This window comes from Trypanosoma rangeli (assembly GCF_003719475.1).
Source record: "Trypanosoma rangeli strain AM80 chromosome Unknown Tra_15.4_contig_00083, whole genome shotgun sequence".
Classification (NCBI taxonomy): domain Eukaryota; phylum Euglenozoa; class Kinetoplastea; order Trypanosomatida; family Trypanosomatidae; genus Trypanosoma; species Trypanosoma rangeli.
In genome coordinates, this window is record NW_021705827.1 from 15,805 (window position 1) to 28,590 (window position 12,786).

Genomic DNA, 12,786 nt, shown 5'->3' on the forward strand with positions numbered 1-12,786 from the left:
ATTTCCATATTTTTATTTTTATTATTATTTTCGTAGGCCCATATTTGTTTGAACGCGGCGACAGACTGCAGTGCCCGCATCTCTGAGGTCTGGGCGTTGGTGGTGTTGCTCCTGCTGCTGAGGGCGGTGGTGGTTTGTTAACTTCTTCTTATGTTTTTTTTTGTTTTTGCTCTCTCTTTGTCTCTCTGTGGAGTGGAAACTATCCGCCTACACATATATTTACACCGTTGAAGGGAGATAAATATGTGGCGGTTGTTGAGGTGGGCACTGACGCAGAAAGGCAACGTGCCTCGTCGCTGGGCGCGGTGTGGTGCGGAGGCGGCCACAGATGCCATGCCGCCACCTGTGCGACAGTCAAAGAAGCCGCGGGTGCTGCACACAGAGGAGGGGGCGGTGGCACCCCCACCCACCACAGAGGCTCTCTACAAGAAAAACAACCGTGCGGCAGCTGCCGCTAATAATAATAATAATACTACTAATGACACCCACGATTTACGTGGCGTTGAGGGAGGCTTCGACGGGGTGCCGCAGGAAAGCATTGATGCTACGACGCACATGTTCACGCCAACCCTAGATATGGAGGAGGACTGGGCTCCGGTCATGGCCCCAACGAGCAGCAGCTCTAATGAAGGTGTTCTTTCGTCTATTGACATGATATGCGATGACTTTTTTTCGTGCAAAACGGATGTCTTGAAGTCATTCGCACGGACCCGCGCAGTGAGTGGAGCAACGAAGTCGGAGCTTGTGATGAATCTCATTGACCTTGCCAACCGTGAGGCGCACGGCGAGAGCCACGACCTCAGCATCACCAAAAGGGTTCTTGGCGATGTCTTCAACGAGGAGGTGCGTGTGAGCGGTGTGCGGTCGCAGTGGACAAACAAGTCGCTTGAGGCCTCACACGTGGAGATGGCGTGTGACGGTCATCTTAAGTTTGAGGTGATGAGCTATACACAAAAGACGCTGATGGTGCGTCGCAACGCCTCTGAATCTGGGCGGGTGTTGCGGAAACTCATCCGCCCCTTTCAGCAAGACTACCAGCGCACTGCGGAGGCAGCTGTAGGTGGGGTGTTTCGGAATTTTAAAGCGGAGGCGGATCAACTTGTGGAAGAGCTGCCCGCTGTGGAGGTGGTGGGTCCCTTCACCTCTTTCCTTGTCTCCTACGTGCGCTACGCGACCTCGGGAAATCTGCTGACACGCACAAATGTGATCGAGCGCCTGGAGCAGCTTGGGCTGGTGCAGATGGCGGTGGAGGACTGCGGTGACGCAACTCTGCAGCGTCTGATGGCGTTACTCGACGATGTAGTCGCAGAGGTGGAGCGGCGAGCGGGGTGCTTTGGTGACAAGCGTACCTCGTGGGGCACAGAGACACCAGAGGTGTTGCGTAGCTCCGTTCACGCGTTTGCAGACAGCTGGGCGCAGCAGCCACACGGTGAGGTGGGCGAGGGGGCCCCCGCCTGGGTTCACGACTTAGTACGCATGTTTAACAACTGGGATGCCATTGTTCGTACAGACATTCCAATGCTTGAGGATGTGCCACGGTACATCTTTGATTGCATTCTTAACGGGGTGGTGTGCTTCCATCTGCTGCAGAAGGTGTACGGCGATATAATTGTCCCTACAGATGTTCCGTTGCCTGTGCGAACTGCAGTGCGGCGAGCGATGGAGGCACACTTTAAGGATGAGGAAAAGGCGGCGCAAGCCTTGGCGAAACTCTTTGCGTACGTACAGGCTCCTGGTGACTCCGGTGTTGTGAAGGCTGAGTTTTTTCCAGCCGTCCTCTCCCAAATGCAAGGCGCCTTTCATGACACGGAGCAGAGCGCTTTGCACAACGCCCGGGTGGCTCTCGTCCTGCGTGAAGTGTGCACAACCGCCTCACGGTGTACCCGCACCTGTGGTCTTTTTCACATGCTCGTGAAGATCACGGAGGATCTTCGCTTTCACTTCCGGTTTAACACCATCTTCAAGAAGCTCAGCGGAAGGGATCGCACCACGATTCGCACCAGGTACAGCATCAACATGGTGAAGACGTGTGAGTACTTTGAGCAGGAGTTTGCGGTGACGCCTATTTCCACGAAGGCGGTGGGTTTTCTGGTGATTCAACTGCTGCACATGTCCATGCGTGGGGCGGGCAGCAGTCGCCCCATACTGGAGCGATTTACCAGCGTGACCCGCCTCGAGGAGTTTTCTATTGTGGGCATGTCTAACATGGAGGCGACGCAGATTCGAGATCTGCGGGTTGCCTTTCCCCCGCAACTTTCCTACAACTCCTGGCTGCATCAGTCGGACACGAAGGAAAAGTCGGTGTACAACGTGCTTCCGTCTGTCGCGGTGAAAGGGTCCACCAACCAGGCGATGATTATCTCGCAGGCCCCGATGATGAAGGCCCTCGACGCGATCTCCCGCGTGCCATGGCGCATTAGTAAATACATGCTGCATGTGCAGGAGGCCATTGTGAGGGAGGGCTACGGCTTTGGAAAGATCCGCCCCGCCTTCTACCCTCTGCACTACTGTGCCAAGAGTCGCGGGGATATTTCCTACGATACTACCGAGAATGTAGATGGCAGTGCCGATTGCGAGGTCTACAACCTACAGCAACGTCGTGAGTACGAGACACAGCAAGATGAGGATTGGAAGAGTCTGTCAGAGCAGCGCAGTAACCGCATTCACTACCTGCAGGCGCTTCGGCAGGCCCGCTCACTCGTGCAGTTCTCACATATTTACTTTCCGAATAGCATGGACTTCCGTGGACGCATGTATCCACTGCCGGGGCGGCTGAATCACACGGGGTCAGATCCATTCCGGGCCCTACTAGAGTATGCAGAGCCTAAGCCACTCGGCGAGACTGGACTGTATTGGCTGAAGGTGCATTTAGCGAATAAGATGGGGATGAGCAAGCTCTCCTTTGATGAGCGTGTGCATTATGTGAATGAGCACATTGAGGACGTTGTGCGAAGCGCGGAGTCACCGTTCCACGGCGACAAGTGGTGGCAGGAGGCTGCGGAGCCTATGCAATGCCTCATGGCCTGCAAGGAGTTAGCGGACGCGCTCAAATGTTCACAGGGGGCGACAAACTTTCTCTCACGTATTCCGGTTGCCGTGGACGGCAGCTACAACGGCCTGCAGCACTACTCGGCCATTGGTCGTGACGCCTTTGGCGCACAATTGGTCAACCTGGTGCCGAGTGAACGACCGGCCGACGCCTACACTGGGATTTTGAGGGAAATGATGCGGTCCATCACGGCGGACGCAGAAAAGGACAGCCCCGTGGCGCAGCGCTGCCTTGGCACGGGGAAGGGGCAGGACTGCAACCACGTCAAGCGGAAGACGATTAAGCGGCCTATTATGACCCAGGTGTACGGCGTTACCGGCTATGGCATGTCGGAGCAGATCCTCGATGAGCTGGTGAAGCAGAACAAGAATCACGGGCTGTGGACCTCGACCGACATGCGGGAGATGGCAGACTACCTGCGGGAGAAGGTGCTGGAGTCACTTGGCATCACCTTTCGTGAGACACAGAACTGTCGACGCTGGATCACGGATGTGACGAACCTGATATGGGAGTCGCAACCCGCGGAGCTGCGCACGGCGCTGTGCTGGACCACGCCGCTTGGTCTCGTAGTGCGGCAGCCGTACAAGGTGCGGAAGGAGATGACGCTTTTCACACCACACGGGTGCTCACGTGTGCCAGGCGACGCCTTTTCTGCGGCAAGCCGAAAGCAGCTGACAGCTATCGCCCCAAACTTGATTCACTCGCTTGACGCGACGCACCTTGCGATGACGGCGATTGAGATGCAAAACATTGGCCTCTCCATGATGGCCGTGCACGACAGCTACTGGACGTACGCCTGCGACCTCCCCGTGCTGAGCAAAGTGCTGCGCCAGCAGTTTGTGACACTCTATAGCAAATACGACCCGCTTTGGGAGCTGAAGGAGCAGTGGGAGGAGGCGTACTTTATGGATCTCAGACGACACGGCACGCTCCTGCCGGATCCACCGAAGCGTGGGGACCTCGACTTGAGCGTGGTGCTAGACTCGCCGTACTTTTTCTCCTAACTTTACATCAAGCGAGAGGAAGAAATAAAGAAAGAGGCGTTGATGCATCCGAATCCCGCTGGCGGCGTCGTGGAAGAAAATAGAAGGGGGTGAGAGAGTGTGTGTGAGGAAGAATAGAAAAGAAGAAATACACACACACACACACACTTTTTGAGGGGGGGGAACAGAAAGGGGTGTTCACATAGGTTGTGCACGCATGCATGCGGATGCGGGCCTGTACGTCAAAGTATATATATATATATATATATATATATAAATGTCGCCTGTTTGGGCTTTGCTTTGGTTTGCCTTTTTTTTTTGTTCTTCACAACTCTTACGTGTTTCTCTTTGCGACCCACTGCCGTGCGGGAGGACACACACACACACACACCCAGCCACGCACGTGGACGGCAGTGCAAGTTTATCACAGCTATGCCCTTCTTTGTGTTTATTTTTATTTGTTTCTTTATTTTAATTTTTCTTGGAGACGAAAGCGTCGGAGCAGAGAGGCAAACGCTCCTACGCAGCTGTGTCCTTGTACCTCCCATCTTGCGCTGAAATGGATGCAGCTGCAGAGCCGGTTACCGTCGCTTCCGTTCAGAGGGAACTACAGGATGCCATGGCAGCGTTCGAGCAGCACGTTCGTGGTGCTGTGGCCAAGGTGGATGGGTACTTTAGGAAGGGCGCGAAGACGGACAAGGTCAGCGTGGAGACTAAGCTGGAGGACTTCAAACAGTGTGCCCTCCTGTTCAACTCGGGGTGCAAGACCATGCTACTGGCCGTGAAGCAGGTGGTGGGGAAGCTGACGGAGTGCCTGCCCACCGCTCAGAAGACGGAGGAATTGTTGCGGCAGGTGCAGCAGCAGAGGGCGATGCAAAAGGATGCCAGAAGAGTTCAAAGCGAACTACAGCGTCAGTTGGATGAAGCGCGCGCGGATGTGGTAGCGCAGTCCAGTGAATGCGCGCTGTTAAAGGCAGAGGAAGAGGCGGGTAGAGAGGAACTTCAAGTGGCACGGTCTCAAATGACTCTCCTCGGTGATCATATCCAGGCATTTGAGCAAAACCGCATCCGTGAGTTCGACCTGCTGGAGCGCATGTCCTGCGACCACGAGAGAGAGATCGCCGTCTGGCAGAGGAAGTGCTTGCAGGCGCTGCAGGAGGTGGAGGACCTACGTGCAGAGAAGGAGGGGTCGCGCGGGCGTCAGATGGATGAGAAGCTCTGCTTTCAGCTTTGTGAGTTGCAGCAGGAATGTAACCGTCTCCGTAATGAAAACGCCACACTTGGCCAGACTGGAAGTCTGGAAAGCACGCCAGCCGGTGCCACAGACGTGGTGACGACGCCGCGCCAACAGGAGAGGAGTGCGAGCACGGCTGTGAGCCCTGTCGTCGTCTCCCTCGAAGTCGAGATGCTGCGAGTGGTCAATCAGCTGGGTGTCGCGTTTGCGGAGCGCCTGGCGGTGACAGAGGGGGATGGGCGGCGCGTGGGTGGGAGCGGGGAACGCAAAAAGGCCTCGCTATCTTTTGAGGACCCGGCGATGGGCGAGAACACAAGAGTGTCACCCGTCTTCACGAGTGCCGCCTGCAGTGTTGGCAAGACAACGGATGAGAGTAGGCCTGGCAGTGCGTGCGGTGCCAGCGTAACCTCCGAGAAGCACCTGGGCGCCGCAAAGGAAAAGCCGCAGGCACAGTATGCGTCTCCCACTCCCTACAGTGCCGAGGATGACATGCATAGTGGGCGCGGGGAGGCGCAGGTGCGGGAGTGGGAGGCGTACGTCAGGCAGATGGAGCATCGGATGCAGGACGCCGTCGCGATGGTGATGAAGACCATTAACGACGAACGCAACGCTGCGGAGCAGCGGCTCCAGAAGGAACTTTCCCTTCGTGAGAATATTTATCAGTCACAGTTAACAACTGTGATGCAGGCAGGGAAGAGGCACATGTGCGAGGCAGCAGAGGCATTGCTGCGCTGTCAACAGCTGCGGCACGAACTGGATATGCTGCAGACTGCCGCAAAGAAGGAGGCCATGCAGCGGGAACTCGTGTCCGACGCGGAGCGACGTCTCACTGTGGCTCAAAGTGAGGTCTTTGCACTGAGGATTGATAATGAGCAGCTGCGGGTGAAGGAGCATGTGTTGAGGCGGCAGTTGGAGAGCATGCACGCTGTGCGGAATTTTCTGCCTGCCTTTGCATCTTCGGCGTCACCACCGCTGTGGCAAAAGACGAAATGCAACCACAGAGGTAGTATTAGTTCCCGTCATACTGGTAGCAGTACCAGTGTTAGTAGTGCCAGTGGCGGTCAAAACCAGCCGCAGCGGGAGGACGAACGCTATGCATCCCTCCCTGGTGCTTCTACGAGGCTACCGGGGGCGCTGGTGGGAGGTGATGCAAAGACGAGTGGTGGCGGACATGCGTTGGTGTCAACCCCTCGAGGTTTGCTAGCGGCTGGGCGACTGGACGAAGCCATTCGTCAGCTGCAGGAGCGCCTGGCGGCGCTGGACGCGGAGGTCGCACACGTCACAGAAGCGCACGAGGTGGAGCACGGCGTTTTTACTCGGCGCCTCGAGCAACTTCGTGCGACACTTCTCTACTGGAACCGTGACGATGGCGCTGCTAGCGGCGTGAACAGTGAACACGCGGCTGAAATGCGGCGACGCAGTGAAGCGGAGGTTGTGGCCGTCGTAGAGGCGCAGCGTGTGGCGCAGGGCAACATCACAGCGTACTGCGCTCATGCGGGTAAGAAGCGGAGAGAACTTGTGAAGGTTCTTGGGAGGGCCACGAACATGCGGCTGGCGTTGAAAGGGCAATGAACTGTTTGTTTTTCGTGAGGAAAGAGGCATCTATCGACTGTGGGGGACGTTGTGAGTGGATGAGAACTGTAAGCATGGCGTGCTCACGCGATGGGCGGTGGGGGGAGGGGATCTTTTGAAACTGACAGTGGCGCATGGAATGCATTGTTTCTGCATTACCGCACTTTTATTCTTTTTATTCCTTCATGTTGTTGTTGTTTTTTTGTGGATGTGGCCTGCCGCAGTCAACGAGCACCATTTTTTTTCCGTTTTTATTTTGTTTGTGTCTTTATTGATCTGTTGGCTGGGGTTGATTGCGTATATGTCGAGGGGCCGTATCTCTCTCTCTCTCTCTCTCTCTGTGTGTGTGTGTGTGTGTGTGTGTGTGTGTATGTGTGGGCGCAGTATGCATAAAACCAATATACCTAGCGGGTGCCAGTAAAAACTCCTCCTCTCAAAGGAAAAGAAGCACGTCTAGAGTGCAGCTCACCATGTACGGCAAACGGGTGAGTCCAGATGATTATTCTTTGTACGTGCCACAGCGGCCCCTCACCGCGGCAGAGTACAAGGTGCGAAACCGCACGGAACCGTACATCATATTGCAATCCACGGAGAGTTCCCCGCTATACTCCTCCTTTGTGCGCAATGGGTACAATGCTCACGCGCATCTCAGGTGGGTGCGTGGGAAGAACGACTTTGACAGGCAGCTGAACTCCGCCCGACACCACCTCTGCGTGCTGCAGCGAATAGAGCAGATGAACCAGGCTAGGGAGTACTATGGACGGCACGTGCGAACAGGGTTTCTGCGAAGCCCCTCAGTGGACTTTAGCAGCCTAGCCACAACCTTGACCTCAACAAGGAGTGCCACGACACCGTTGTCTTCACCCAGCCGGTGCAGAGTGACAGAGAGACAAACCCGCTCCGCCGAACCCTCACACCGTTTCTGGCGCAGCGCACTTATCTCTAGTGCCGCCGGTGGATCCCGCCGCCCGGAGTCATCCTCCTCGGCGGAGTCCGCCCCGCATAACGCAGGCTGCCCCAGGCTCGCTTCAGCGTCCTTGCCACTGCCGCCGCTTGTCCGGGTGTGTCACACATGCCTCGTTGCTCGAGGTGAGGCAGAAGACCCCGCGGTGGAGCAGCTGGTTAAGGCCGCCTCAGGTTTCACTTCTCGGTGTCCACCGAGGCGGAAGTCGAATGCAAACAATACACTAAGTCGTCGCTCTGACGAACGCCTGATGCGTCTCCTACGTGGGAGTGTTACGGTGTACTAGGATCCCATGGAGGTAGCTCGCGGGTATATAAGTTTAGGAGTGTAGGGTGGGTGGCTCCACTGGGTGCTCGCCTTCGTCGTGGCATTCATTATTCCTGTATTCAGCTCCTACCTCTCCTTTGGCTGTGCGCTCTTTGTGGCTTTGCTAAAATTTGTTCTGGGTGTTTTTCCGATGTATAGTTTATATTTCTGTATCCCTCATTGTTGTTTGCACTTCCATTTTTGATATATAATTTTATTTAGTCTTTTAATTTGTTTTATTTTTTATTTGATATGCTCAGGCGGATTGAGCAACCGACGGAAGCGAAAACGAGGCGGTATCCTTCCCTAGAACGGCAACACTCAGCCTGCCGCAGTGAAGTGCTTTTGACTACATTTGCCTGTGTACAACCCCACTTGGTTTTTTTTTCCTCTTTTATTCTTCATTCTCTCCGTGTTGATTAGGAGAACTCTAGTTACGCTTGGGGGGGAGCGGGAGGGGGGGGGTTCCACACACATTTATCTATTTTTCACAGATGACAAGAGGCACAAAGCCAAACTTGTCTGTGGCTCCCACCGCGGACTCTGGCTACCTCCTCCTAGTGGAGTGCCACAGTGGCAGTGGAGGCGAGGCATTTCAACTCGGAGCGGAACTCCTCCGCTGGCCTGAGGAAGTTGCGGCGAGTGTGTACGGTGGTGGGAGCGCCACCCTCCCCAGCATCCCTGTCAGCAACAAGTACTTCTCTGCAAGCGTTCGTGTCGTGATCACTGATAGTGATGCCCTGATGGCTGCCACTGCTGCTGAGGTAGCAGACGCAGCAGATGCCTCGCTGGTGTCGAGGTTGATGCAGCCGCCATCTGTGCAGAAGACGGGCTGCGTATTACTTGTGGACGGGTCCGTGCATCCGGATCAAGTTTCCTGGCACCATGTTCCCCATTTGTGCCTTTTCCGTGTTGTGATGAACTTCAGAGGAGCCGGCGCGAAGGTGCGGGACGAAATGTGGTACGATGCCTGTGTGGCCAATGGTTTTGAGTACGTGCCGCATGCGGAGGGCTTTGAGGTGCTGCCAGCAGGGGTAGAGCGGAGTGGTCTGCTCGGGGGAGATCATCGAGGGGCTGCACGGCTGTGTCAGATTCTTCACAACACAATGTGGCCGGAGTCGTGTCGTGTGTTCAACGAGACCTGCAGTGATGCTGATAGGCATGTGGTAAGGCGTCGCGCGGCTTCCACTAACCTGTTGGCGGTTATAGGTGTCAATGGGGAGGACGTCCTTCATTGGCTGTGTACAGCTTGCAGGGATCGTCGCTTCTTCACTGCACAGTGGCCGTTGGGGGCGGAGGCCAAGACTCGGGAGCAACGAGAAACCTCGTCCTGGAGGAGCTCAGAGGAGGGAGAGCAGAAAGTACTGAAACTTGCCAACAAGTACTACACTGCGACGGTGGGGGTGCAGTGTCTGCACCCTGCGTTGTTCTGTCCCGCCATGGTGGATTTATTTCTGGCCCAGTACCTTGACAGGCGTCCCAAACTGGCCATTGTTCCCTGGCCCCCCACGCTGCCAGGGCGGGCAGGGAAGGGAACGACGTTTCCGCAACTGCCCGTCCTCATCGAGCACCTCCGTCTGTGGGGCGTAGACGACTGTGTCCTCCTTGCTAGAAGTGCGGGCGAGTCCCTGTCTCCTTTTGAGATGCACTACATCGAGGAGCAGGGGATTGAGGTGGTGTGCGTAGCGGATTCGGAGTTGGCGCGCGACGAGGAGAAAGCACGTGAGTTTGGCACCTCTGGAGCTGACCGGCTTGCGGAGATCATTCACACGATTGAGTGGCCGCAGCGCACTCCCGCCCCATCATCACCGCCGACGACGTCCTTGTTGACCTCGGGGAAGCCTTCGAATCGTGTACTGCTGTGGGCGTGTGCCCCCTCCACTCAGGAGGAGGAGGAGCTTTTGTGCACAACCCTACAAAGGTGTTTCCCTGTCACCTCGGGCCCCAACTCGGTGGCTCTGCTCTCGTTGACGTCCTCCTCCATTGATGCACCGCTGACGACAGTAAATGTCTGCAATCGCTACTTCGACGCCACCGTCAACGTACACTCCTTCGGTGGGGCTCGAAGCGCCGTTATGCGGGAAACTGAACTCACTGCAGAGCAGCTAAACACATTTGGTGTCGTTGCTCTCCTGACGAAGGCGGAGATGTCTGACGCATCAACTTGCATCTCTGTGCAAGCGGCGCTTGAAAAGTGTTGCGGTGCCCAGCGTTCTCGCCGCAGCATCTGTAACCCCGAGTGCCTCCTTCTTGACGACGAACAGCACGGCAGGGATATAACGCCTCAGTTGTGCGCAGCGGCGGAGGCGGCGCCAGTGCACGTGTGGTACGTAGTGGACGGTGACGAGGCGAACGATCCCCTTGCCACGCGTGTTGACGACATGTTACTTCACGCCGCGTTAACAACGCGTGACACGGCGCTAGCTGAGGCCACGGGGGACGTGTCCCGTGTGTGCAAAGACGGCAGCGGCGGATCCTCTAAAACCTCGGACGACGTCAGCAGTGACACGGAGGAGGACTTTCTTGCTGCGATGCCTATTGAGGTGCTGTATGGTGTGGGTGAGGTGGACGGGGTGACGCGGCTCCGAGAAATTGTGCAGCAGCATGTGTGGCCGCTCCGGACGATGACGACCAAAGTGCCACAGCAGGAAGCACAACAAGCCAAAGACGAGACAGAGACGAGGCATTACACAGGCAGGTTGTCTGTGGAGGAGAAAGAAGAGTGCAAGGTGGAGGATGCGGTGCTTGCCGCGTTGGTGGTTGGCTGTGAGCTCCCACCAGATTACCTCGTAGACCCACTCACTCAAAAGTCCGTGCACGTTGAGGCTCTGACTGTGGCGGGTGACGGCACGTTGGGTGGGCGAGAACAATGCCCGCTGCAGCAGAAGCAGCAGGAGCTGGAACAGGAGCTCATGGTGTGGATGGATAAGATGAGGCGCCACGGTCACGCACTTCCCCGCGCTGTGCGCCAACGGCAAGCAGAGTTGCTTGCCACCAAACTCGGCGATCATCTCGGCAAATTGGGCGAAGCGTAAACTGTGGTCTTTCTCTCTCTCTCTCTTTGTGTGTGTGTGTTTGAGTGACTGCACAAGTGGGCCGGTGGGGCACTTTTATTCTGACCCGCGCTCTTCTATGGGCCCTTTATTTTTTCACTTTGTTGCTGGTTTCGCCCTCCGGACACCTCGTCGTATTATTATGTTTTTGGTCGTCTTTTTTCTTATATATTTTGTGTTTGTCTGTTTATTCTCCTTTTCTTTGGGGGGGGTTGGCAGCGGGGGATGTCGCGCGCCGCCCCGCGTCGCCGGGCCAAGGCGAGGGCAAAGACTGCCCTGCTTCTCGTCGGGCTGGTGTGCGTTCTGGCGGTGGTGGTCGTCGTCGTTGTGGCGCCCTTGTCACGGGACGCCGCTGTTGGCCCACCACTCATGCCGTGGAGCGTGGACGCGGTCCCTGCTGAGGCGCTCTACCGCTTCCTCCTGGGGAGTGGGCCGGAGGTGCTGCGTCACATCCCATACCGTACTTGGAAGACGTGGTGTGAGCGGCGTTTTTTAGTCGTGCTCGGTGTCCCGTCTGTGGACAGCCCGCCGCACAGGCTGCGTCGTGACCTGCAGCGTGCATCGTGGCTACGCTATGTTGGGGTCGCCACGAGGGCGAATAATTTTACCGGGGATATGCTGGTCTTGTTTGTGCTTGGGCGTCACCACTCACAAGGCTATGTTTACTCGTCGGCTGTGCAGGAGGAGGCCGCGCAGTTCTCTGATGTGTTGGCGTTAGCCATGAACGATGGCCGCCCCACTACAGGGAAACGCATTGGCGGTAGTGGTCATTGGGGACTGGCAGCAGAGGTTGGCACAAGCCGCAAGTCTATGATGTGGTACACTACCGCGCTTCGCCTTTTTCCTCATGCAAGCTACATTGCAAAGGCCGACGATGATGTGTTTATTCGTGTCCCACAGTTTCTTGCCGACTTGCACGCACTGCCTCGTCGTGGGCTGTACTGGGGGCGGGTGATGCAATGGTTGCCCCAAAAGGGCAACCGCAGCAGCGTGTTTTACTTTGTCGGTGGCATGTGCATCACGATGGCGAGAGACGTGGTGGAGGACATCACCGCCTTCAGCCCACTACGTCGCCTCTTAGATTCGCCTCTCGACTCCTCCAACCGGGCTGAGGCCGCCCGGTTTAGTTCCCTCAATGCCGAGCACGAGGATGTGATGTTGGGGCGGGCTCTCTACGAGATGAGAAGGCCCAACATTGCCTTTGTGATTGAAAAAACGTGTCGCTTTCATGATGTTCACACGGGCGCCAATAGGGCGCGCGTCACGTCTCGCTCCGTCGTGGTACATCACTTAAAGGAGGAGGAGTACGCGCTGCTCGCACTCCGCTTCGCCAATCGGAGCGCTGACACGGTGAAGCCAATGACCTTTAAGCGTCGCTCCGGCCCTCTTGGGGAAGTGGGGCAGGTGCGGTACAGTTATGACTGCTGACGTGTGCTCTCCTGGGGGAGGGGGGGCAGGGAGGAGGATGCAAAGGGGATGCATGGCCCTCTTTGGCTGCTAGGGAATACATATTTGCTACCAGCATCAAGCGAGCCTCTCACGTGCACCTTGGACCGCAGCTGTTTCCACCTGATTCATCGCACGACGTCTACCTTGTCCTTTGTTTGTTTATGTTTAGCCTTATT

At 56.4% G+C, this 12,786-nt stretch overlaps 5 protein-coding genes across 5 annotated transcripts, besides 8 other annotated features; all 5 read left to right on the plus strand.

Moving 5' to 3' along the window:
• The first annotated feature begins 7 nt into the window (after positions 1-7).
• Positions 8-29: a microsatellite.
• Positions 30-243: 214 nt separating this feature from the next.
• Positions 244-4,053, plus strand: TraAM80_03259 (putative mitochondrial DNA-directed RNA polymerase; the record flags this gene model as incomplete). Its single annotated transcript, XM_029380236.1, has 1 exon — positions 244-4,053. One exon carries the CDS (start codon positions 244-246, stop codon positions 4,051-4,053), a length of 3,810 nt encoding a protein of 1,269 aa, XP_029239908.1.
• Positions 4,054-4,182: 129 nt separating this feature from the next.
• Positions 4,183-4,200: a microsatellite.
• An 80-nt stretch (positions 4,201-4,280) lies between these two features.
• Positions 4,281-4,308: a microsatellite.
• Positions 4,309-4,405: 97 nt separating this feature from the next.
• Positions 4,406-4,435: a microsatellite.
• A 38-nt stretch (positions 4,436-4,473) lies between these two features.
• Positions 4,474-4,515: a microsatellite.
• Positions 4,516-4,591: 76 nt separating this feature from the next.
• Positions 4,592-6,838, plus strand: TraAM80_03260 (uncharacterized protein; the record flags this gene model as incomplete). Its single annotated transcript, XM_029380237.1, has 1 exon — positions 4,592-6,838. One exon carries the CDS (start codon positions 4,592-4,594, stop codon positions 6,836-6,838), a length of 2,247 nt encoding a protein of 748 aa, XP_029239909.1.
• A 317-nt stretch (positions 6,839-7,155) lies between these two features.
• Positions 7,156-7,177: a microsatellite.
• Positions 7,178-7,215: a microsatellite.
• A 93-nt stretch (positions 7,216-7,308) lies between these two features.
• Positions 7,309-8,088, plus strand: TraAM80_03261 (uncharacterized protein; the record flags this gene model as incomplete). Its single annotated transcript, XM_029380238.1, has 1 exon — positions 7,309-8,088. The coding sequence occupies one exon, from the start codon at positions 7,309-7,311 to the stop codon at positions 8,086-8,088; it is 780 nt and encodes a 259-aa protein (XP_029239910.1).
• Positions 8,089-8,602: 514 nt separating this feature from the next.
• On the plus strand, positions 8,603-11,143 carry TraAM80_03262 (uncharacterized protein; the record flags this gene model as incomplete). Its single annotated transcript, XM_029380239.1, has 1 exon — positions 8,603-11,143. One exon carries the CDS (start codon positions 8,603-8,605, stop codon positions 11,141-11,143), a length of 2,541 nt encoding a protein of 846 aa, XP_029239911.1.
• A 7-nt stretch (positions 11,144-11,150) lies between these two features.
• Positions 11,151-11,169: a microsatellite.
• A 217-nt stretch (positions 11,170-11,386) lies between these two features.
• Positions 11,387-12,589, plus strand: TraAM80_03263 (UDP-Gal or UDP-GlcNAc-dependent glycosyltransferase; the record flags this gene model as incomplete). Its single annotated transcript, XM_029380240.1, has 1 exon — positions 11,387-12,589. The coding sequence occupies one exon, from the start codon at positions 11,387-11,389 to the stop codon at positions 12,587-12,589; it is 1,203 nt and encodes a 400-aa protein (XP_029239912.1).
• Between the last annotated feature and the right edge of the window lie 197 nt (positions 12,590-12,786).